The sequence below is a fragment of the Equus caballus genome, chromosome 3 (assembly GCF_041296265.1).
Source record: "Equus caballus isolate H_3958 breed thoroughbred chromosome 3, TB-T2T, whole genome shotgun sequence".
Lineage (NCBI taxonomy): Eukaryota > Metazoa > Chordata > Mammalia > Perissodactyla > Equidae > Equus > Equus caballus.
The window spans coordinates 93,960,021-93,984,234 of record NC_091686.1 but is presented as its reverse complement, the minus strand read 5'-3'; the positions used below and the strand labels follow the sequence as shown (position 1 = coordinate 93,984,234).

Sequence of the window (24,214 nt, the reverse complement as noted above, 5' to 3'; positions counted from 1 at the left end):
TTCTCCCACCCCAGAATTTTAGCTCAAGAAGCTAAATTTTGCAATAAAATTGATGTTTTAAAGTTAGGTGATGTCTTGCAAAGGTTGAAAATCTTTTTATTTTCTGTTTTATATTTAACATTTCTATTACAAAAATAATACCATTTCATTATAGTGAATTTAAAAAATCACCAAAGTATGTTAACATGAAAAGTGAGATTCCAACATTCTTTTCTATATCCACACCCCTTAATGGTAACCACTATTAATGATTTCATGTATTTCCATCTAGAGTCTCTTCTAAGCATACAACTATGTATGCAATGTGGATTTTTCTAAATATGAAATCATTCTTTTTCATTCATTCAGCAAAGATCACCTGAGAATCAATTCTGTGAAAAGCAGCATTTTGCTTTCTTCATGGTCTTTCCAAGTCAATACATACGAATCTGTTTTAATCTTTTAAGAGCGTCTAATATTCCACTGTTTGGATGTACCATAGTTTTTTCATCCACTCCCTTATTGAATTATAGTTTGCTTTGGGTTTTTTTTACAATCAAAAACACTGCAATGAAAAGTCTACCTAGTAGGTGTATCTTTAACTACCTACGAGGGTATTTATGAGGGATATATTCTTACAGGTAGGATTTCTAGGTCATAAAATGTGTGCTTTAAAATTTGTATATTGCTCTCCAAAAAAATTGTAGTGATTCGTACAGCTATCAGTTGTATATGAAAGTGTCCATCTCCCCCACATTCTCATAACACTGAATGTTATCAATCATTTTATCTCTACCAATTTGATTAGCAAAAAAAAAGACATTTTATGTGTGTTTGATTATTGGGGAAGTTGAGTACATTTTATTTATTTGTGGGCAAGTTGTGTCTATATTTTTATGAGTTGTCTAATCATGTCCTTTGCTCATTTATCTCTTGGGTTTTGACATTTTCTTTGGCTATGTCTGTTTTAGTTCATGCTTTATCGGTGTTTGCAAATACAGTAACTACTAGCCACATGTGGCTATTTAAATGATTTAAAATTAAATAACATTTAAAATTTAGTTCCTCTGTCATGCTAGCCATGTTTCAGTAGCCACTTGTGGCTATTAGCCACCATGTTGGACAGTGCAGATATAGAACATTTCTGTCATCACAGAATGTTCTACTAGATGTGCTCCTTTACATAAAATGTAATTTGATATTACATTTTACTAGTGCAGATTGGTTACTTGAAAAGTTCTTTAGCTATCTTTAATGAATTAAACAATTTTAAACAAATTAATAAAGTTTTTAATGTTTAATTATGCCTATTAGAGAAATCTTCAATTTGATAAACAGTTTTTTCCTCTTAATTTTATTCATAGCGTTTATGTTATATATCCACTATATTACTTCTTACATAAAATTTTATACCAAGAAGACATACAAAGATATGCAAGGCATTATGACAAGGGATAGTAAAAATTTGATCATAAGCATAAAATATCTAGACATCTGAAGAAAAAAATATAACTTTGTAACAGATGATTTTTAAAAAAAGACTCAATGTTACTTCAAAATCTTTAGATTTGCCTGAAAAGATTAATGAAAGTAGACCGTAACCTTTGGGCTCGTTTTAAATTTAAATTAATTGTTTGGCTGAAATACATCATTTTAAGTTTGGGTCTGATTGTTAGTTATCGGCCTTATCCTTACAGGAGCATGATGAAGTGTGTCTGGCTGGAGTGGCCCAGATGTCCATAAGAATGGGAGACATACGCCGAGGGGTTAACCAAGCCCTCAAGCATCCCAGCAGGGTCCTTAAGAGAGACTGTGGAGCCATCCTGGAGAATATGAAGGTGAGCTTTTCCATGTGCAAATATTCATGTGATCTTAGGCATAATAAATTGAGTACTTTAATAATCTCATATTATTTTAGCAATTTTCAGAAGCAGCCCAACTGTATGAAAAAGGTCTCTACTATGACAAAGCAGCATCTGTTTACATCCGCTGTAAGAACTGGTAAGAATTTGCTGGAATTTGTTCTGAGCAAGTGTGAAAGTGAATGGGTCCGATGGTCTCCCCACCTTTTTCCTTGCTGCTCCTCCTGCCTATCTGTATGTCCTGTTCTGCCTATCTGGGCCTTCCTTCCATCTCCTTTTTCTTTTCTTATATGAGTTCGTATTTGTAGTTCTTTTTCCAGAGAACACCACATTCACTTGGTTTGGTATGGGGAAATCCGGATCAGATAAATTACTAGGGGAAAAAAAAGCCCTGTTGCCCCAAATTGTTAATGAACTAACCTTCATTTTCCCACAGTGGGTGGGCTGGTGGTGGAGGGTCAAGAGAAAAACCTGTTAAATCTTTTACCTGTAGGAGCCAAGATTTTAGAAAGATCATGCTAACTGTTTTTTGAATCCTAAAGACTAACATTTGATTGTAGGAAGCTCCTTTGGGAGTGACTATGGTGCTGATACTCTCCTAAACCTACCTTTCTAGGGCCAAAGTTGGTGAGCTTCTGCCTCATGTTTCTTCTCCAAAGATTCACTTGCAGTATGCCAAAGCTAAAGAAGCAGACGGAAGGTTTGCACGCTTTCTCAAATTTACACAAATTTAATGTTTTATAAACTAACTGTTAGTATTTGCAACCCTCTAAGAAAGGCAAAGTTGAGAAAGACAAAAATCGTCTTTACCCCTCACCTGGCCTGACATGGCAGATTATTGAATTTTCCTCATACTTCATATGCCTCAGTCGATCCTTTATGTGTTCATATATAGACTACTATTTCCTTTTATTTGAGGGTTAAATACTAGAAGTTGGAATTTTGATATAATATGACGTGAAAATGAAGTTAAGGGATAGTCATTTTATGAAGGAGGATAACTTAGTGATGCAGAGGGAAAGAAAAGTGAAGAGATGTGAATTCCACACCTATGGCTGCACCATTTAAGTCACAAAACAGTATTAAAATACAGCTGTGGACAGTTACCATCCTAAATAAACAAAGATCTCCTGCAACTTCGTACAAGAAACTCAAAGGTGCTAGGACGGAATAGGCCAAAGACAAGGAGGAGTCCCAGAGGAGGAAATACAATTCTGCAATTGTATTTCATGCGAACACGAAAGAGTTCTACTTCAGTAATAGTAAATTAAAGCAACAGTATATCATTTTAACCTATCATATTGGGATTTATTTTAAACTAATGATCATACTGTCAAAATGCACTTGTTGGTGGCCCAATGATGTCGTGGTTAAGTTCTTGCACTCCGCTTTGGCGGCCTGGGGTTCACAGGTTCAGATCCCAGGTGCAGACCTACACACCGCTCATCAAGTCATGTGGCGGCAGGCGTCCAATTCATAAAATAGAGGAAGATGGGCACAGATGTTAGCTCAGGGCCAGTCTTCCTCACACACACGCAAACATGCATTTGTTATACATGACTAATGGGGGGGTAAATTTCTAAAGCCTTTATGAAGCTATTTGGCAATATGTATTAAGAGATTTTTAAAGGTTAATACCCTCTACTTTCAGAAAAGTAACCTTAGGAAATAGATATTTATACACTGAATGTCTTGTTGAAATGGAAAGAGCTGGAGAGTTAATGGAGACTGAAGAGAAGACTTGAGCTCCATCTAGAGGTCGACACACAAAGATTTTATATATCACTGTTAAACTACAGCTCTAATTGTGAAAAATTCCATATTTTCTGTTTTCTAAAATAAGCCTATATTACTCTTATAATCTTCCCAGTCAAAAAAAAACAAGTAAAATGTAAAAAAATTATATAGATATTGAAATGTGTTCATTTTCACATTTGGTGAATTCAATATTGGTATTTTAGTGTTCAATACTGGTATTTACAATTCAATATTGGTATTTTACTGTTCGTTTATAAACCCCTAAGAAGAACATTTTAGTGAGATGCTTCCTGGTATTCTTTCTGATGAAAAACAAAGAAGTTCAAGAAAAATAAGCAACCACCATCAATAAAAGAGAAAAGTGTCTCAAACATTTCTTGACATTTTTCCCCCAATTGTGACAGTGTTAAGAAAGTTTGTCCGAACTGAGTATTTCTTATAGATACAAAGAAGCTGTTCTGGCGTATGAGAATGCAAAACAGTGGAACAGTGTAATCCGCATCTATCTGGACCATCTCAACAATCCTGAAAAGGCCGTCAGTGTTGTCAGACAGACCCAGTCTCTGGATGGGGCCAAAATGGTGGCCAGGTAACATAATGCATTAATATTTTTGGACTCCAAAAACTAGCGTTAAAAGAAGAGCCCACTTCCTCTTATCAAATAAATAAATTCAAATGGAATATTTATTTTTTCCTACCTTTTTTATTAGGTCCAAATGTTTAAATTCAAATACTGTTTGTTGTGGTCAGCATATGAGAGTATGTTTGTCAGATATAAGCATATACTATAGAACTGCAGTTTAACTAATACACTTTTATTTTCAAATAATTTCTCATGGTTTAAAAAGATTTTATTTTGTAAATAACAAACTTAATTTAATGAGTCAAGCTAATGAAAGTACTTCGTTTTAGGTTTTTTCTACAGTTAGGTGACTATGGGTCTGCCATCCAGTTTCTCGTTATGTCCAAATGTAACAATGAAGCTTTCACACTGGCTCAGCAACACAACAAAATGGAAATATATGCAGACATTATCGGTAAATATCATTATTTTCCCTAATTTCTCTTTAAGATTTTTATCATAGAAACACTTTGACTCTTATGATCTAATGGTCAGATTGATGTACCCTCAAGCACACGTGCACACACCATTTAGACATAGACACACACGTATCCGTATGTTACCTGTCAGATTCCAGGATCCCTGCTATCACCTTAAAGGTAAGATGGAATTATAAGACCGTTTTCAGAAATTAAGGTTTTCTGGGTGAATTCCAAGAGATACCAGATTTCCCACATCCTGCTATTGATCAACCAGTGGGAAAGCAATCTTCCAGAACGAAGGTGACAGGACATGCAGAATGATATTTGAGAAAGTGAATATTTTCATAAATTTTTTAAATTGAGTTACAAATTAAGAATATATGATTACTTTGAAGAAGAGTGATATACGCAAGACGTGGTCTTTAAAGATTCGAAAGTCCAAAAGAGAAGTTTATAACCTGAGAACACCTGCTTATAGGTTTTCCTCCCATGTTTGCAATTACTCTTAGAAACTACTGAAAGAACTTTCAGATTTTCATTTTATGGGCCATTACTTGTGGTGGTGTTTTGCTTTGTTTGTGTGTGTATGTGGTAAAACATAGATAACTTAAATTTACCACTTTAACCATTTTTAAGTGTACAGCTTGGTTGCATTAAGTACATTCACATTGTGCAACCATCCCCACCATCCATCTCCAGACCTTTTTCGTCATCCTAGACTCAAACTCTGTATCCATTCAACAGTGACTCCCTGTTCCCTTCAACCCCTGGTAACCACTGTTCTACTTTCTGTCTCTATGCATTTGACTATTCGTGGTACCTCATATAAGTGGAATCATAAAATACTTGTCCTTTTGTGTGATTTTGTTTTTTAAAATTCACAAAATGCCCATAAGAATTGATGATAGGAGTCATGAGAAAACTTTTGTTTCAGTCTGTCAGGGAACAAATAGGTAAAAGCATCTTCTAATATCTTAGGAAGTCATTCAGATAATTACTGAAAATAAATAGTTAAAAAAAAGAAGTACCGATAAAAGCAACATTAGAATTATTCATGTTTAACTTGACAGATGACACTTCTATCCTAATGTTACAAATCACCATTGCACTAACACACTTCAGTTTTTCGAATTTCGTACGGATGTGGCTTATCCTATATCATGTACATACTCACCCCCACCCACCCCCAGAACAACACACACACTTCTCTCCACCTTTCTGTACCCGCTGCTCTTATAAACTCCCATCTGCCTTGGGCTGGAGGCACAGGGCGGATGTCGCTTGGGTAGCGTCCTGAGCCACCAGCTCCTGTGGGTAAATGTAAACAGCGAGTGGCACGCCAGCAGCTTTGAGCTCCTTCTTCCTCTGTGCTTAATATGTTTAAGCCTCAAACCAAAAGAAAAGCAGTGATAAAGGAAAAACAGAACATCTGTTGTCCACTTGACTGTCATCTTCCTTACTTGTCTGACAAAGGCAGACAGACTGTTGTTTAAAGCAGGCGTCGCTGAGGAAGGGGGGCGGGTTCATGCGTATTACGGGGAACTTGGCTTCTGCTTGTTCTGCAACTCCAGGCAATTGGTGGTTGAGATTATAGTCCTAGTTGTTCCTGTTGTTTTAGGAAACGCGACTGAGACTCTTAAAGAATGGTAAAGGTCACTAAGGGTGATGTCAAACCGTACCCTAGATTCTCACAAAGCCTCATAATTCCTCTCCTGAGTCTTGTGTAGAGTGAAGAGAAGACGGAGCAGAGTTGATTTGTGGGGTAATTGTGATGAGTGTGTTTTGTGATGAAAACAGGCACTGATAATAACATTGCTATTTGCTGTTGAAAGTTTTTAATCACCTACTTTTAGATCAGCCGTTTTTAAGATCTTGTTTACCTTTTATTGCTAACGTAAAATAAGTTTTACTCAGATGTATTACTCAATGAGCTTCTGTTGTAGGTTCTGAAGACACTACTAATGAAGACTACCAAAGCATTGCCTTATATTTTGAAGGAGAAAAAAGACATTTTCAAGCTGGAAAATTCTTCTTGCTGTGTGGCCAATATTCACGAGTTAGTATTTGCCCAGAAAACATGCAGTGGACTCCGCAGGAACGAGTATAAGACTTATTTTTAAGTATCTTGTGTTCCCAGACACCCACGTGTGAAATCTCAAAGTCAATTTTAAAATCTTCCCCTCTCTGCCACACCCAGTCACATTCTTCCTCCATAATCTCTCTCACGTCTCTCTCTTTTCATTCTAACTTCCGTCAACTTAATCCAAACCAGGGTGACCTCACTTTAGATTTTTGCAGTATTTTCCTATTTTCCCTGTTTTTAGTTTCTCTCCCTATAACTCATCCTCCATTTTGTTCCCCAAATGGTAGTCGCTTTCATTGCTAAAGAGCCCCAAAAGCACGGGTTATGTTTCTCACAAAGGACATAAATAAATGAAGCTGTGGGTGATGCTGTGCACTCATGGTGTGACAGGATGGTGATGCTACATGGCACCTGTTCTGTTTGAAGGGCACAGCTGCTGCTCACCTCTGGAAACTTGTTGCCATTCAGGAGTTTGGGCCCAGTAATGCAAGATCATTTAATTTTTCATGAGAAATAGAAGCCTGAGCCTCCCTACTTTAAAATATGGGCCCAGATATTTGTTTATACCTCACTGGCCAAAGAAACATGTCTGTGTGTGAATTCAGCCTTCAGGTCACCAATTTGCTGTTTATGGCCTCTTAAATACTAAGTCCAAACTCCTTAGCTCAAGAGAATTTCCACAATTTGACCAAGCAGCCTGACCTTCCCAATCTGGCATCCCCTGAAGAATCCTACATTCCCACTAGCCTTTTCCCATCCTTGTTCTTCATCTAGATTCTTCTCTGCCCTCTTTGTCACCTACCGCAGACCTGTTCATCTTCCAGGCCTTTTTCTTCTGTGACACCTTCAGGATCATCCCCATTTTAACCATCTTTTCTTCCTCAGAGCACCTATAGAACCAACTGGCTATACTGCTTATTTGTCTGTCTTTTTTTTTTTCTTTTTCTTTCTCTTTATTTTTTTTTGTGAGGAAGATTGGCCCTGAGCTAACATCCATTGCCAGTCTTCCTCTTTTTGCTGAGGAAGATTGGCCCTGAGCCAACATCCATGCCCATCTTCCTCTGTTTTGTATGTGGGATGCTGCCACAGCATAGCTTGATGAGTGGTGCGAAGGTGCATGCCCAGGATCCAAACCCACAAACCCCAGGCTGCCAAAGCAGAGCACGTGAACCCAGCCACTATGCTACCAGGCCAGCCCCGGCGTATTTGTCTTTTAAACTTTTATAGCCTTAAATTTCTTCATAGATGTGGTGGTATGGTATTTAGGAGTTAGACAATTACGACTTAAAATAATTGATTCCTTCTATCATCATATCACACAGATCTCCCCAATTAGATTGTACATAATACAAAAGGAGGGGCTATATCATTTCCTTCCTGGTATTCTCCATAGTGTCCAGCATAGTCTTATATACATGGTAGCAGGTTGTCAGTAAATATTTGTTGAATGAATAAATGAATGAAAATAATTAAATCTTCCTACTGAAAGAGGGTACATTTTTCATTTTTATTTCATCAGAAATCAGAAGTAGGTTCTTCAGAGGGTCAACTGGATCCTTCCATTTTTTTAAATTGCTCTCAGTCTTTTAAGTATATATTTTAAGACCCAGCACTGTACAAGCCCTTGGTTGAGATGAAGATACTTACACAAACTATAATTGCTTTGTGTGTGTGAACGCTTTGTTTTTCCCAATGTGAAAGAAGTCTGGAAATTTTTAATTGCTATACAATTCTCATTTCAGGCACTTAAACACTTCCTGAAATGTCCAAGCTCAGAAGATAATGCAGCAATAGAAATGGCAATTGAAACTGTAAGTCAACTCTGTAAGGAAACTTCTGATATTGTCAATAGTTTTAAATACTTTTTGGAGACATTTCCAAACATACACAAAAGTAGACTAAACAGTGTAACAAACTCCCTTGCACCCATCATCTAACTCCAACAGCTGTCAACACATGGCCAGTCTTATTTTGCTCATACCCCCACCCTCTTTCCCTGTATTATTTTAAAACAAATCACAGACATCGTGTCATTTCATTTGTGGACACAAAATCTCTCTCTAAAAGATACGAACTTTTGGATTTTCTTTTAGTTGTAACTTGTATACAGTAGAGTGCACAAATCCTAAGTATACAACTCAGTTAATTTTTTCATATATGTACACCTGTGTAACCCCCACCCAGATCAAGATAGAGAGCATTTCCAGCTCCCCAGAAGCCCACTCGTGTTGCTTCCCAGTCAGTGCCCCTCACCAAGGGTAGCCACAGTTCTGACTTCCATCCTAATGGATTGGTTTTACCTGTTTATGAATTTCATATTAGTGGAATTATACATATATACTCTTTTGTGTCCACTTTCTTTCAGTCAGCATTAAGTCTGCGAATGCATCTGTGTCACTGCACGTAGCCATAGTTCATTCTTATTCATTGCTGTGTAGTACTCCACTATGAGCATACCACAATTTATTTACCCATTATTCTGTTAATGGACATTTAGGTTGTTTCCAGTTTGGGCATGTTATGAATAAAGCTGTTCATATATCTTTTGGTGGACATAAGCACTCAGTTTTATTGGGTATATATCCAAGAGTAGAATTATTGGGTCAGGATATACACATTTTTAGCAATAGTAGGTACTACCAAACATTTTTTTCAAAGTACTTGTACCAATTTGCTCTCTACCAGCAATGCAAGAGAATTTAGTTGCTCCTCATCTTTACCAATACTTCTCAGTCTATTTCATTGTAACTATTCTTATAGAAGTGTAGTGGTATCTCATTATGATTTTATTTCATTTTTCTAAAGACTAGTGATATTGAGCACCTTTTCATATGTTTATTGGCCATTTGAATATCCTCTTTTGTGAAGTGCTATTCAAATCTTTTTTCTAATTTTTAATTGTATCATCTCATCTTATTCTTACTGATTGGAAGGACTTTATTATATATTATGAAAGTCTCTCGAGCTGTGGCTTGTGTTTTTATTCTCTAGTGGTGTCTTGATGATAGGAATTCTTGTTTTAATAAAGTCCAACTTATGCATCTTTTCTTTTATGGTTAGTGCTTTTTAGTCCTATTTAAGAAATCTTTGCCTATCTCATGGTCATGAGATATTTGTCTTATGTGCTTCCAGAGATTTGATTGTTTTAGCTCTCTTATTGAGGTCTTTGCCCATCTTGAATTAACTTTTGTGTGTGGTGTGAGGTAGGAGTCAAGGACCTTTCTTTTCCACATGGATATCCAGTCAATCCAGCACCATTTATCAAAAAACTATCCTTTCCCCCACTGAATTACTATGGAGCATTTGTCATAGATGAAATGACCATATATGTGTGAGTCTGGTTTTGGGTTCTTTATTCTCTTCCATTGACTAGTCTATCCTGTACCAATACCACACTGTCTCAATGACTATATTATATGTATTATATAGTATAATCTACTTTCTGTCTGTATAGATTTGCCTATTCTAGACATTTCATTTAAATGGAACTGTACAACATGTGACTTTCTGGGTCTGGCTTCTTTCATTTAGCATAGTATCTTCAAGGTTCATCTGTGTTGTAGCAAGTATCAGTACTTTATTCCTTTTTATGGCTGAATAATATTCCTATGTATGACTATATACATTGTATTTATCCATTCATCAGTTGATACACATTTGGGTTGTTTCCACTTTAGGGCTATCATGAATAATGCTGCTGTTGACAATTGGGCACAAATTTTTGTGTGGATGTGTTTTCATTTCTCTTGGGTATGCACCTAGGAGTAGACTTGCTAAGCCATATGTTAACTCTATAACATTTTGAGGACCTGCCCAACGGTTTCCCAAAGCATCTATACCATTTTACATTCCCAACAGCAATGTATTTTGGGGTTCCAGTTTCTCCAACAATAATTTCTTGATATTGTCAAAGATCTAGTTAGGCTTCAAATTTCCCCAACTGTTTCATAAATGCTTTTTCACAGCTGGTTAGTTCACATCATATCCAAAGAAGCTCCTGGCACTGGATTTAGTTTATGTGCCTTAAGTCTCTTTTAATCTCCATCGCTCTCCCTCCCTCCATCTCCTCTTCTCTTCTCCCTTTTACCCCACCTCCCCTACCCTATTCCCCTCTCTCCCCACCCCTCCCTCCTATTATCTTACCCCCTTGCTATTTATTTGTTAAGAAACCAAGTTATTTGTCCTGAGGAATTTCTGGCATATAGATTTAGCTGATTGCATCCTTGTGGTATAATTTAACTTGTTTCTCTACCTCCTGTATTTCCCACTAGCTAGTAATTAAATCTAGATACTTGATTAGACATAGATTTGATATTTTTGGAAAAACTCATAGATGAGGCCGTGTACTTCCTATCTCATCATATCAGTATGTCTTAGTCAGCTCAGGCTGCCATAGCAAATACTACAGACTGGGTGGCTTAAACAACAGACATTTACTTCTGACAGTTCTGGAGGCTGATAAGTCTAAGATCAAGGGGCCAGCCAATTTGATTCCTGGTGAGGGCGCTCTTCTTGGCTTGCAGATAACCACCTTTTCACTGTGTTCTCACATGGCCTTTCCTCAGTGCTTGCAGACGAAGAGAGAGGGAGAGATCTCTCTCACTTCCTCCTCTTATAAAATGGCTAATCCTACCAGGAGGGCCCCAACCTCATGAGCTGATCTAACCCTAATCACCTCCCAAAGGCCCCATCTCCAAATACCATCACATTGGGGGTTGGGGCTTCGATATATGAATTTCAGGGGGACATAAACATTCAGTTCATAACAGCCCATAATTTTTTATTATCTCTCTTTTTATGATGTTAAGATTGATTATTGGGTGTGAGTGTAGTCAGCCTGATCCATCCATTATGAGGTTTCCCATCAACCTTTCACCTAATGATTTCAGCAGCCATTAATGTTTATTACCCAGATCCATTATTTTATTAGCAATTGCAAAATGGTGACAGACTAATTTTTGTCATTACTTTTGAATTCCACATCAGCTATTTGGTTACCCTGAACAAAAGGAAAGTAGGGTAGGAAAAGCAGGATAAATACTTGATTTTATTCCCCTTTTATTTACTAGTTTTCAGAATAATGAGTTGGCTCCCTGACATTCTCCAAAAGTGATCAATGAGGTACTTTTGTTTTTAATATCATTAGACCTCATAGATTTTTAGCATATTTGATGTATTTCAATCTATTGCAGTTGATATTATTTTTGATTCCCAAATTGTCCTTTTATATTGACTATTACTTCCTTTTGACACAATCCTATTAATCTTTGATATCTTCCTTGCTCTGAGGTACAACAAGATATTATAGATTCCATTTCTTGCCCCAGTCCTGGAATCAGCCATTTCTTTAAGGAGTTCCAGTTCCTGTTAGTAAGAAGTGTTATTTAGAGACCACAATCTGGTTGCTAGGAATAGTCACTGCTACAGAGTTGATCACTATTCCTAAGCCTTTTCAGTAAGAATGCTGACATTTTTATTGTGACATAAATATTAGTATTCGTTTTCTAAAATTACCTGAATTTGAAGCTGCAGGGAATTATTAAAGAGTGGAAATTATTCTCTGGCCATTCACAAAATGCTATTATAAAAATAGCCTCTTATTTTCTGCTTTTCTCTACATCTGCACAGCATTTTCTAAGGCCTACTTCCTCCAGGAAGCTGGAATCAAGACTGCCAGCAGCTCCCAAGAGTGCTTCTCCCCTCTTTCCTACCAAAGAGGGACGAGACTCTAGTCCCAAATTCCTAATTCCAGAAGGGCTCTGATTTGGTTGGTTCAGGTGTCCATTCCAGGATCAGTCTACTGGTGGCCACAAGAGTGAACTGTCGTGCCTGGGCAAATTGGGTCAAATTCCCACCCCTAGACGACGCTTATGGTCATGGCGAGGGGCTCCTCTAAGACATGGAAGTCCCACTAGAACCCCACGGTTGAAGTGGAGGTAGGAGCATTTCTCAGAAGAGTTGAAGGAATCCATCAAATCAGACAAAACTATAGTAGAAGTCCCTGTGCAGATATCAAATTTCTCTCCTTTTATCTTTAATCCCACAGTATCTACCTCCAGTTCTATATATTTTGTTAAATTTTATTAAGGTCATATAAAACCCACATATTTGTATTTGTTATCCATTACTGGGATTACTTCCCTCAGACAAGTTCCTTCTGAACCTCACTACCTGACACTCTTTCTCAAGTCTAGTTTTGAATCATTTTATTCTCTAGCTGCAAAACCTTTGGTGACTCGCCATTGCCTCACAATTTCTTCCCAAGCTATCCTTCCTGGATCACAGAATCTTAGACATCCCTGGAGGTGATCCAGTCTAACCTCCATTTCACTAATGAGGAAACTGAGGTCCCAGAAGGTGAAAGGACTAACCAAAAGGCACCCAAGTAGAAAGTAATAGTTAGGACTAACCTAAGTCTTCTTTCCAACCAAACTGCCAGTTAGACTTCTTTAGGTCATGCCCTGTGCCACAGCTAAACTGGCCACTGTCACCTGAATAGGTCAGAGCTCCCCTTGCTTTGTTCCTTCGCTCTTGCCATCACCTACCCCTCGAACATCCTCCCTCCACCTCTGCCTCTCACACTCCTACCCAACACACAAGACCCACTTCACATGCCACTTCCTGTGAAGCTTTTCCTGAACTGTCCTCTGGATGAAATTTCACCCTCCTTAGAACCCTGCAAGTGCTTTGAACCTCACTTACCATTACAGCTAATGCCCTCCAGATTAATAGTGCCTCAAGGTCAGGGATTCATCTCTTTATCAAGTGTTCGGCACATTGTGGAGACGCAGTAAATGTTTGTTGATCTGAACACATTGACCCCCCAGCTCAGTGAAAGCACCATATAGGTGACATAAGTTTCCTTCCCAATCCTCCATTCCTTTCTTTCTTTTCTACCGTGAGACTCCTTCCCCTGAAAAAAAAAAAATCACCTTACCTGTGACTTACATTTTCTCATGACCTGCGCATTTTCACCTGCTTATTCCCAGCCAGAAGGCATCTGCCTTAGTTATTTGAGAACATCTTAAAAATGTTCATACTTCACCCATCCCCACCCCCCTCCTCTACACATCCAGGTTCTGAAATACCTTCTTGGTGTTTGTGTTGAGGGGAGAGAGGTAGTAATAGCCCCCTAGTTGGGAATCATTACCTGCGTGAACCCACGATACGGACAGGATAGGTGCGGCTGCACAGTATCCGTTAGCTGTGTTGGGGGCCTTCCTTATCTCTTTGCAGTCAGCTTTGGCCTTCACTACTCCGTAAACCTCTAAAAGGTCCCCACTGATCTCTCTTGCTTGCTAAATACCCAAGTCTCTTCTCAGCCTTCACCCTCCTGCATTTTATGGCAGCATCTTACACTATTTTCCTACATCTCTCTTGAAATTTTTACTCCCTCAGAACACTGCTGCTTCTGGTTCTCCAGCTGCTTCTCAGTGAGTCCCTTCTCGGCCTTCTTCACTGGCTCCTCTACCCTTAATTGTAAGTGTTCCTCAGCATTCTGTCTCCACCCTTCTTTTAACCTCAATTCTGAGTGGCCACATCTCTTCCCTACTGGCTGCCCTGCTCGTCTATCCCAACCCTTTGGGAGTGCTCAGCTCTCTGAAATGCCAATTTAACTGGGAGCCCTGTATTTTTATTTTCTGTATCTGGCAACATTGTCTGCCTAGCTCCAGTCCAAGCCCTGTATGTGTATTGACTTATTTCACCCTTACAATAATTCTGTGAGTTAGGTATTATCTTTATCCTCATTGAGGTCCCAAGCGTAACCTGCTCAAGACCACACAGGTGATCTTTTTGGCCTCGGGCAGGCTGACCCCAGAGCCCTTGCTTTAACCATTTCTCCATATTGGCTTATTCACCCACAGCCATCCATAGAAGCCATCAAGATGATGAACTCTGCCATTTCTTTTCCTTATAGTGGTGGCAGGAGCAGAGGCAAGAGATTTGTAAAAGCTTAGCTTTCTTGCACTGATGCCTACCACGGGCAGTGAAGTGTGTAGAAATTCTGCAGCCCGAAGAGCGTCTCCACCCCACGGTTCTCACCACAATCTCTTTTATGCTCAAGTGTGCTGATCTCATCCTTCTTTACTGCACAGAAAACTTCCAAACTTCTCCTTACACTTTCCCCCAAGGTGTAGCAAGCTGGGCGATGTGTTGCTCTGTCCCTAAGGACAGTTTCCTCCATTTTCCAGGGGCTTTTCTCACTAGATCATTAATATGACAAGAGGACAGTGCCACGCTGTTCAGTGTTCGTTCCTTTTGGTTGAGTTCCAGTTGTGTTCTTGGCTCACCTCTTTTTTATAGACACAAGTCTCTTAAGCCTCCTAATCATATCAGTAATTATTCCTACTAACTAAAACTAAAAATTTCCATCCTCCAATTTGGTACTTAGATTTTCCTGATCAATGCCACCCAACACGTCAGTGATTTAACTCTGATGTTTATGGAGATGGACTTTCAAATCTAGCTCCCCAAGCCAAGGCCCTCTCCAGAACCCACTCACATTTCCAGCTGCCTGCCCTCTTCTGGGCTTCTATGGCCATGCTCTTTCCACTTCAGATTATATGTAGCCAAGTGCACGTGCATTTCCTTAAGGGGTGGCTGGAGAAGAGGCCCTCAGCAGCATACTGTTGTATAGGCCCAATTCCTGTGCCCGATGTTATTCTCTAGGTGTTCTAGTCACTTACCTTAAGCAAGTTTTTATTGAAATGTCCAAGCAGTATATTCTCTCTGCGTGTAAAAAATATACAGTATTTTGATATAGCAACTTATGAAAGCTATAGCTTCTAAAGATGGATTTTTATTAATGGAGACTCTACAAATGAATGAAGCAAGACCCTGAGTTTTCATGTTCCCAGCACTTGACTACAGGTATTTTAATAGATTTTTAAATTCCATTTCCTTAACAGAAGACTTATTTGTCCTTTTCCCTCCTCGTTGTGGGTTTAAGAGGCTGAATTTACTGTTTCTGTCTCTTCCTAACAGGTCGGTCAGGCCAAAGATGAGCTGCTGACCAATCAGCTGATAGGCCACCTGATGGGGGAGAACGATGGCATGCCTAAGGTGCTCACAATGCGTTCTTCACTTGCATTCTTAAGTATCAGAGTTATGATTTGACTTTATTCTGCTGTGTTTTTACCTATTATGGCTTTTGCATCATAGATTTATAAAATTTTTTCTCTGAAGGTGGTCTTGGGTCATCTGGACAGACCCTGCATTTCAGAGGATATTGTGTACATTCACCCTTTGAAATCGGTACTGCCACCTGTGAAATAGCCACACCTCTAGATAACACACCTCACCACCCGCAATTTTTCTCAAATATTATAGAGTTTTATTTATTCCAGGAACTATGAAAAGTGATTATTAGAACTATGAGTGAGCATTAATCCCGAAAAATCAGTGTACCTGGTTCATATTTCAAAAATTATGGGAATTAATAGAAACCACATTTAACATAAAAGTAACTCACTATAAATATAAAGTAGAAATAAATCATTAAGAATGTATCTTCAAAATATGTGACTTTCTTGAAGTTTGTGCAGAAGTTGGTCTTCTCTCAGTCCTAATGAGGACAGACTCCTTTGAGAACGCCCCCAGAGCTTTTTCTTCCCGAGTGCTTGGGTGTTTAAGGGAATCTGCTTGTGAAGGAACTCAAGTAACTGATTTGGAGAAAAGGCACTAGACTGTCATAGCTGGAGAGGATCGTAGTGATCCTGATCCCCGAGATAAAGACCCCGAGACCCAGGGAGGCCAAGTTAACCTGCCAAAGGGCACCGGCCCTTAGACTGCTCCAAACTGCCTCGCCTATGTCCACTTAGTCTAATAATCAAGAAACCAGCATCACATCAACAGTGTGGGAAACTGTCCAGATTTAAAGAGAATAGGAATGAGAAATGGTCAAAGGCCAAAGAAAATTTTATAGGCCCGAGAAATTATGTAACTGTAAAAACTGTTGAAATTTTGCAAAGTTGGGTCTCTGTATAAGAATGCATTTCCGTTTCAAGCACATCTGAGAGCACTCGATGGAGTGAAGTTAGGAACAGACTCTGAAACCTGATCGCTGTGGTTCAAATCCTGGCTCTGGAGAGTTCCTGGTGTGTTTCAGTTTCTCATCAATGAAATTAGTGTATAATCGTGCCTTCCTCACAGGGAGGGTATGAGGATTTAAATGAGTTAATATTTCTCAAGTACTTAGAATATTACCTGGCACATATTAAACTCTGACTAAATACTTGATAAATTCTTTATTCATTGGGTTTTTTAAAACACTATCAATCCTCACTTACTGGAAAGTAAGTGTGATTCTAACTGAAATGCAAAATTTTAGGTGTTTCTCCCCTAAGCTAATGAAGAAAGTGATGTTTCTCTAACGATTTGTATGTCAGGATGCCAAGTACCTGTTCCGCTTGTACATGGCCCTGAAGCGGTACCGAGAAGCCGCCCGGACTGCCATTATAATTGCCAGAGAAGAGCAGTCTGCAGGTAGGTCCCTAACATTCATGTTTTTCTCCCCAAACAAGTAGTAGAATCAAGCTCCCAAACCCTTCTCTGCCCATGGCTTTCTAATTCTAGGCTGGCTTTGAACCCAGAAGACCAGGGATGACCGTTTCTAGTTTTCAGAGAAGTAAAATAATTCACCCCCACAGGGGATATAGATTAACTCCTCTCAGGCCTTCTCTTGTTAGGAGCTATTTCCTCTGCTCCTTCCCGGCCTCATAGTTTCTGTCTCCAGGATGACATCTCTGCCTCTCCAGCCCACAGCCCCCTCCTGCACTCTCACAGCACTTTCTTTCCATCCCATGTATTTGGCCTTAACAATATAAAAGATACTAGACGATGAAAGACGATGTGGTGTTATTATTGACCTAGTTCTTTATAGTATGCAGGAGCTATTTATAGAATCTCCAGATTGGTTCTGTTCACTTATATGCTTAGTAAATATTTATTGAATAAGTCATAGCATTAGTCTGATATGTTCACTAATTTTTGCAAGCTGATTCTTTTAATGTTCATAAATATGGAACACAATTTTGGAAAACATGGAATTAAAGAAGTCATTCTTTATTCAGTCTATGTTTACCTGTGTCAGTCAGATAACTGCTAGGAGCTCAGGATTCAGAGAACTGAGCCACAGTTCCATCCTCAAGGATTCATGATTCGATGGGAGAGACAGAAAGTAAATTCACGGTGATAAGTGCCAGAAAAGAAAGAGAAATACATTAAAAGGGCACCAGGAAAGGGGATCCACCTCATCCTGAGGGTTGGGGTGGGGGAAGTTGGAGGATGGAGATGAGAGAAGACCTGAAAGCTTCAAAGGGTTTCAAAGCTTAATTTCTTAAAGGATGAGACAGCAGGAGATGAGGGAGCAAGGGGTGTTCGGGGAAGAGTAACAGCATGTAAGGAGGAGCCAGGGACACTGAGGCATTGACCATGACTGCGCAGGAGGGGAAGGGCAAAGATAAGGTTGGAAAGGTAGGCAGGCAGATCCTGAAGAACTGAAGTCCTCGCTCAGGAATTTGCACTTGATCCCTAGGCCTTGGGAGGGTTATGCTGTAGGCCTTGAGGGTTGGGGCCTCAGAATGCAGGCAGATGAAGCTCAGAAGGAATTCTGATTATACATTACCACAGAGAGAGATGATGACAAGCACTGGCAGTGGGCCTCAGGGAGAAGGGCTAAATTTGAGACACTTAAGAAGGCAGACTCAGAACTCGATGACCCATTGAACTTTGGGGCCAAGTGGATGCCCCAACGAAGAGTGAGACATCTAGGATGCCCCCATTTTCTTCCTGAGGGACTGGCTGGATGTTAGTATCATCAATTACAATAGGAAAAACTACTAAGTTACTTTTTGTAAGAAATTATTAAGATATTGCTAATAACATGATTAACAAAAGCCATTCGTAAAATGAGGGCTTGGGCCAGCCTGGTGGCATAGTGGTTAAGTTTGTGTGCTTTGCTTCAGCGGCCTGGGGTTCACAGGTTCAGATCCCGGGCGTGGACCTACACACCACTCATCAAGCCACGCTGTGGCGGCATCCCACATACAAAATAGAGGAAGAGTAGCATAGATTTTAGCTCAGCAACAATCTTCCTCAAGCAAAAAGAGGAAGATTGGCAACAGATGTTAGCTCAGGGCCAATCTTCCTCACCAAAAATAAATAATAAAAATAAAATAAAATGAGGGCCATAGAAAGTCCCTAGCATTCATCTTTTGCAATAATGTCATTTTACCACCTTTTTTCAAGGAAACTATCGGAATGCACACGACGTTCTCTTCAGTATGTATGCAGAACTTAAATCCCAGAAGATCAAAATTCCCGCTGAGATGGCCACCAACCTCATGATTCTGCACAGTTATATACTAGTGAAGGTGAGGCTCTTGGAGTGACTTGGGACATACCTGCCAGGTGTGCTTACACCCATAGGGATCTCTCTGGTCCCCTCTCCACTGGATTAGAGCGATTTCCTAGATCTCTATATTGTTAAGTGAAAAAAGCAAGATACAAAACAATTATACAATATGCTGCCTTTTGTGTACAAAAAGGCAAAAATTAGAATGAATATATATTCATTGCAAGATTAGAAACAGACTCCAAAAACTAGCAAAAGTAGTTTCCTAAAGGGAACAAGGTGTGAGGCAGAGGGGGCACAGCGCCAAACCCCGATCAGGGTGGGAGGGACTAAGTGGGCGAGCAGGGTTCTCCATGTATACATTTTATGTTATTTTGATTTTGAAGCATATAAATGTATTACCTGGTCACACACAAAAAATATTTACTTAAAACATTTTTATTTAACCAGAGCTTACTAGTTTATTAATTCTAAGATAGTGGATTTTATACAATTCTACCATTTTTAATAGTATTTAGTTTTCTTCTGAATATAAAAATAATACATATTCACTGAGAATATTTAAAGAATATCAAAAAGTACAATGAAAAAGGTAATTCCCCCTTTACGTGCATCACCCCGATATAACACTTGTTAACACTGTGTTGTGTCCTCTCTACTTCTATAAATACATGTGTGCACCCTTTTATTACTTTTTTACCACATTAAGATTATATTTATGTCCAGTTGTCGATTCTGCTTTTTTACCAGTAATTTTCAATAAAAAACAAAACAGAGCATACAAATCTCAAATACTTGTATGTACAATTTATATAAACATTATATGATGGATAAATGCTTATGTATATTTAAGTATACCCTCATATCTTTGTAAGATACAGGCAGTCTCCAACTTATGTATTTTTCTAAATTTTCATTTGTATCAAAATCTGTCTTCTCATATTAACGGTAATAGATTGGTTTTCAGGCCAGTCCACAAGAGCTTATGTAACTTTGAAAGTACCTAAAATAAAGTAGTCACGTTATGAGTGATTTAGAGCCTAATTACGTCTATGGTAACACTGTGTCCAGTAGAAGTCTCTGCAGTGACAGAAGTGTTCGGTATCTGTGCTTCCCAGTATGGCAGCCACTAGCCTGGCTATGGAGCACTTGAAATACAGCCAATGCAACTGATTAAGTTTTTTATTTTATATAATTTTAATTTTTAAATTTAAACGGCCAAATGTGGCCAGTGGCTGCCACCTTCGGCTGCACAGGTCGGGAACACTGATTGTAAGGGAAAGTTTAGAATTCCCACTTGCAAGCTCCAGGAGTACATTTCCCTTCAGAGCAGCGCGAGGACTCCTGTCAGACAGAAAGGAACAGAAAGGGGGAGGGGGGTCTGTCTCAGCCTCAGACGTGAGTGGTGGTGCCAATGTGCTGAAGGCAAGGAATCCAGCAAAGTGGGGCCTTTAGGAGTGCGGGGGGGGGTAGAAACAAGTTGGTGGAAGATGAGGAGCAGAAGTAAGGAGTCCTGTGAGAGGCCCTCCGGGACCAGGGCTTTCTACCCCAATAAGCCATGGGGATGCTTCTCGAGTCTTTTTCTTTTCCTCCAGCCCCTTACTTCCACTGGACCAGACGTCCTCCTCCCCTCCCGCTGAAGAGCCAGCACCTTTGTGACTTTTCCCCTCTGCTCCCATCTCTTATGTGAGCACCAAACATTTTCAAGATTTTCTAAAATTTTTATCTGCTTGTGATATCAGAAGGGAAACTATCAGACCCTATCAAGTAAGAACAAATCGATGTAAAAATGTCACAGGTATCTTGGACCCAAAAGACTAGAGTCATCCATGTTTCAGGGGAAATGGAGGCTCGGCTTTGATAGATGCTTCCTCCCCAGAGCTGGGACAGGGACTTTAGCTGAAGGACAGCTTGGGACCTTTGGGTGCGGATGGCTGAGCTGGGCAGTCTGAGGCCCTGGGAGTCAGCGGAGGGTGAGGGAGGACAAGCAGCCAGGCCTTCCCTTCCCCTTCTTTAGATTCAGTTAATTTTTACTAATTATGTCGCAGTGCTCAGTAAATTATACCATCATCCATCATGCTCAGACCTGACGCCTGGGAGTCACCAAATATCAGTTCTCACTCCTAGTTTGCCTGCCTCTCTCCATCCCCACTGCCCCGCCGTGTGGGCCACCTCCTGTTACCTGGGTGACTGCGGTGCGGACATGGCCTGACCATGCAGACTCTGCCACCTCATCTCATCCTAAGTGCACCCCCTCCTTGTGTCACACCCACCTTGTACTTGCCCAATCTCAGGCCCCACCAGCCATCGCCACCCCTTTGCCTCACCACAGGCAAGTGCCCTCTTCCTGAGCAAGGAATCCTCTCCCTTTCTGCCTGACTCACCCTTCAGGTCTCACAACAACTTAGCAAGGTTGGTATTATTAGTCCCCAATAATGGCCAGTAAGAGATGGACCAGGGATTTGAACTCATGTCAAGTGGTTTAGGGCAAAGTAAAAAGCAGGATGTAGAGTCGGGGTGAGGCCAGTGAGACCAAGTGCCAGGCAGCAGCTGCTGACAGAGGAGAAATAAAGAGAAATCCCAAGCGGCATTAGCCAAGTAAGGCTGCAAGGATCTTGTGACAATCCTGTTCAGGGTCACAATCAAGTTTATTTGGGGGAATAAAGCATGAATTAGAGTTAATCAACGTCTCTAAGAAGAGTAAAATATGTCATTTATTTCAGATTCATGTTAAAAATGGAGATCATATGAAAGGGGCACGTATGCTTATTCGGGTGGCAAACAACATTAGCAAATTTCCATCACGTAAGTACTGTCTGAGAAGAGCTTATAATCCACATTTCTGCCCGAGTACAGCATTATCAAATCTGTACTCAATAACTTGATCGGCCACTGTTCTAAGCTCTCTACATTTATTAACACATTAATCCTTACACCAACCCCATGAGGTGGTATAACGGGGGTCCCCAAGACCACCCCCAGGTTTGATAATTCACTAGGAGGACTCACACAACTCAACATACGGCAGTGCTCAAGGCTAATATTTGTCACAGCAAAAAGATACAAAGCAAGACCGGCAAAGGGAAAAGGCACATGAGGCAAAGTCTGGAGGCGACCAGACGTTAAGCTCCCAAGAGTCCCCTCGAAGTGGAGTCACACCACTTAACCCCTCCAGCAGTGAGCTGTGGGACAACACCCGTAAAATGATATCTACCGGGGGAAGCTTGTGAGAGACTCAGTGCCAGGGGTTGTACTGGGGGCTGGACACATAGGCACCCCCTGCTTGGCATGTACCAAATTTCCACACTCCCAGAAAGCAGATGTTCAGCGTAAACCACATTGTTTGTACAGAGTTAGGCACAGAGAGCCACTCTCATCAGTTCTGGAAATAGTGAGAAATCTCCCAAAATGCCAAATGCCAGCCAAGGACCAACCTTTCAAGCAAGTCTTTCTAAGGATAACAGTCTCAAGACTGCACACTTGGTTACCATTATTATTTTCCCTATTTTACAGATAAGCAAATAGGAGCAAAAGAAGAGAAGTAACACTTGCCCAAGATCACATCGTCAGCTAATAAAAGTCTGACTCTATTCTCAACCACTATAGGCCATTTCCTCTGATAAAGGTTCCAGTATTCTACATGTTGTTATAACATTATTCAGTGAATAGATTTTGTCACATTCTCTGACAGGAGTCAGCAGATTTTTTCTGTAAAGGGCCAGATGTCAAATGTTTTGGTCTTTGGGGCCATATGGTCTCTGTTCCAACTATTCAACTCTGCCATTTTGGCATAAACAGGACATAAATGAATAAGCATGGCTGTGCTCCAACAGAACTTTATTTTTTTGGACACTGAAATGTGAACCTCATATAATTTTCACATGTCATAAAATACTATTCTTCGTTTGGTTTTTTCCAACCATTTAAAAATGTAAAAACTATTCTTAGCTCATGGGCCATACAAAAACATTCAGAAGGCCAGATTTAGCCCATGGGTCATAATTCACCAACCCCTGTTCTCTAAATGTATTCCTTTCTGTTACATGAAAAAGACTTTCAAATAATTGTATATCGTGCTGGCAAAGGGTGCAAGACACTCTCACAACTGCTGGTGGGAATGGCCATTGGTATGACCTTTCTAGAAAGCAATTTGGCAATTTATGCTGAGAATTTTTTTAAAGGTCATGTTCTTTGAACCAGTAATTCAACTTCTGGGTTTCTGTCCAGAAGAAATAATTAGATGCATGCAGAGAGGTTAGTGCATAAAGTTATTAATCTCCCTTACTCATTCATCAGCAGTCCTGTCAAATGCAAACATGTATCTCAGAGGTGTGGAGGGATCCATGCAAAAGGGAGTGCAGGTCCTGGTGTCACAAGGCGAAGCACAGCATCATCAGGGGAAAGACACTTTGATGAGTAGTTAGCTTGACTGCCCTGCTGTGCCCCTTCCTCATTAAACAGCTCTTATCTGGTTGTTAGAGAAATGTAAAGAGGTGTGATCCTGTTTTCCTGCTAAACAGGGACAGATTCACGCCGGTAGAGGCGATGTGCCTTCTGCTCTCCCGTTTGTATTGCAGACATTGTGCCAATCCTGACGTCCACTGTGATCGAGTGTCACAGAGCAGGCCTGAAGAACTCTGCTTTCAGCTTTGCAGCTATGCTGATGAGGCCCGAGTACCGCAACAAAGTAGACGCCAAATACAAAAAGAAGATTGAGGCAATGGTGAGGTAGGCAGTGACAGCTATTTCTACTATCACGTTTCGCAAATGTATTTTTCAAAATGTGGCTGCTAATGTGCAGATTCACTAAGAAAATGGATAGGGGGTAGCAATTGGGATTGTATTCAGCTACCAACAGTAGAAAACCCAACAATGGCTTGAACGATTCAGGAATAACTTGACTCATATACAAGGCATCATGGTCCAAGGCTGGTGCCGCTGGGTCCTGATGCCACCAAGGACAGATCCATCTGTCGTCCAGCTCAGCCATCCAGAGCATGGGAGTTTCCTCCTCATGGTTGCACAGTTGTGGTTGTCTGCCACAACTCCAGACATCACGTCCTCGTGCAAGGCAGGAAGAAGTAAGGAAATTAAAAGACAAAAAGGTCTTTGCCTTTTTATTTAGGAAGGACA

The 24,214-nt window shown here is 40.0% G+C and overlaps 1 protein-coding gene across 2 annotated transcripts in view; it reads left to right on the top strand.

Annotated features, from left to right (window-relative positions):
• WDR19 (WD repeat domain 19) overlaps positions 1 to 24,214 on the top strand; it is a 92,223-nt gene that overhangs the window by 54,670 nt on the left and 13,339 nt on the right. For both annotated transcript variants that reach the window (XM_005608822.4, XM_070263981.1), the window contains 12 exons: positions 1,677 to 1,817; positions 1,898 to 1,980; positions 2,458 to 2,541; positions 4,042 to 4,188; positions 4,512 to 4,636; positions 6,587 to 6,699; positions 8,469 to 8,537; positions 15,712 to 15,789; positions 17,115 to 17,211; positions 18,976 to 19,100; positions 21,805 to 21,886; positions 23,659 to 23,809. In XM_005608822.4, coding sequence (XP_005608879.1) covers positions 1,677 to 1,817; positions 1,898 to 1,980; positions 2,458 to 2,541; positions 4,042 to 4,188; positions 4,512 to 4,636; positions 6,587 to 6,699; positions 8,469 to 8,537; positions 15,712 to 15,789; positions 17,115 to 17,211; positions 18,976 to 19,100; positions 21,805 to 21,886; positions 23,659 to 23,809 — 1,295 coding nt within the window. The remainder of the gene's footprint in view (positions 1 to 1,676; positions 1,818 to 1,897; positions 1,981 to 2,457; positions 2,542 to 4,041; positions 4,189 to 4,511; positions 4,637 to 6,586; positions 6,700 to 8,468; positions 8,538 to 15,711; positions 15,790 to 17,114; positions 17,212 to 18,975; positions 19,101 to 21,804; positions 21,887 to 23,658; positions 23,810 to 24,214) is intronic.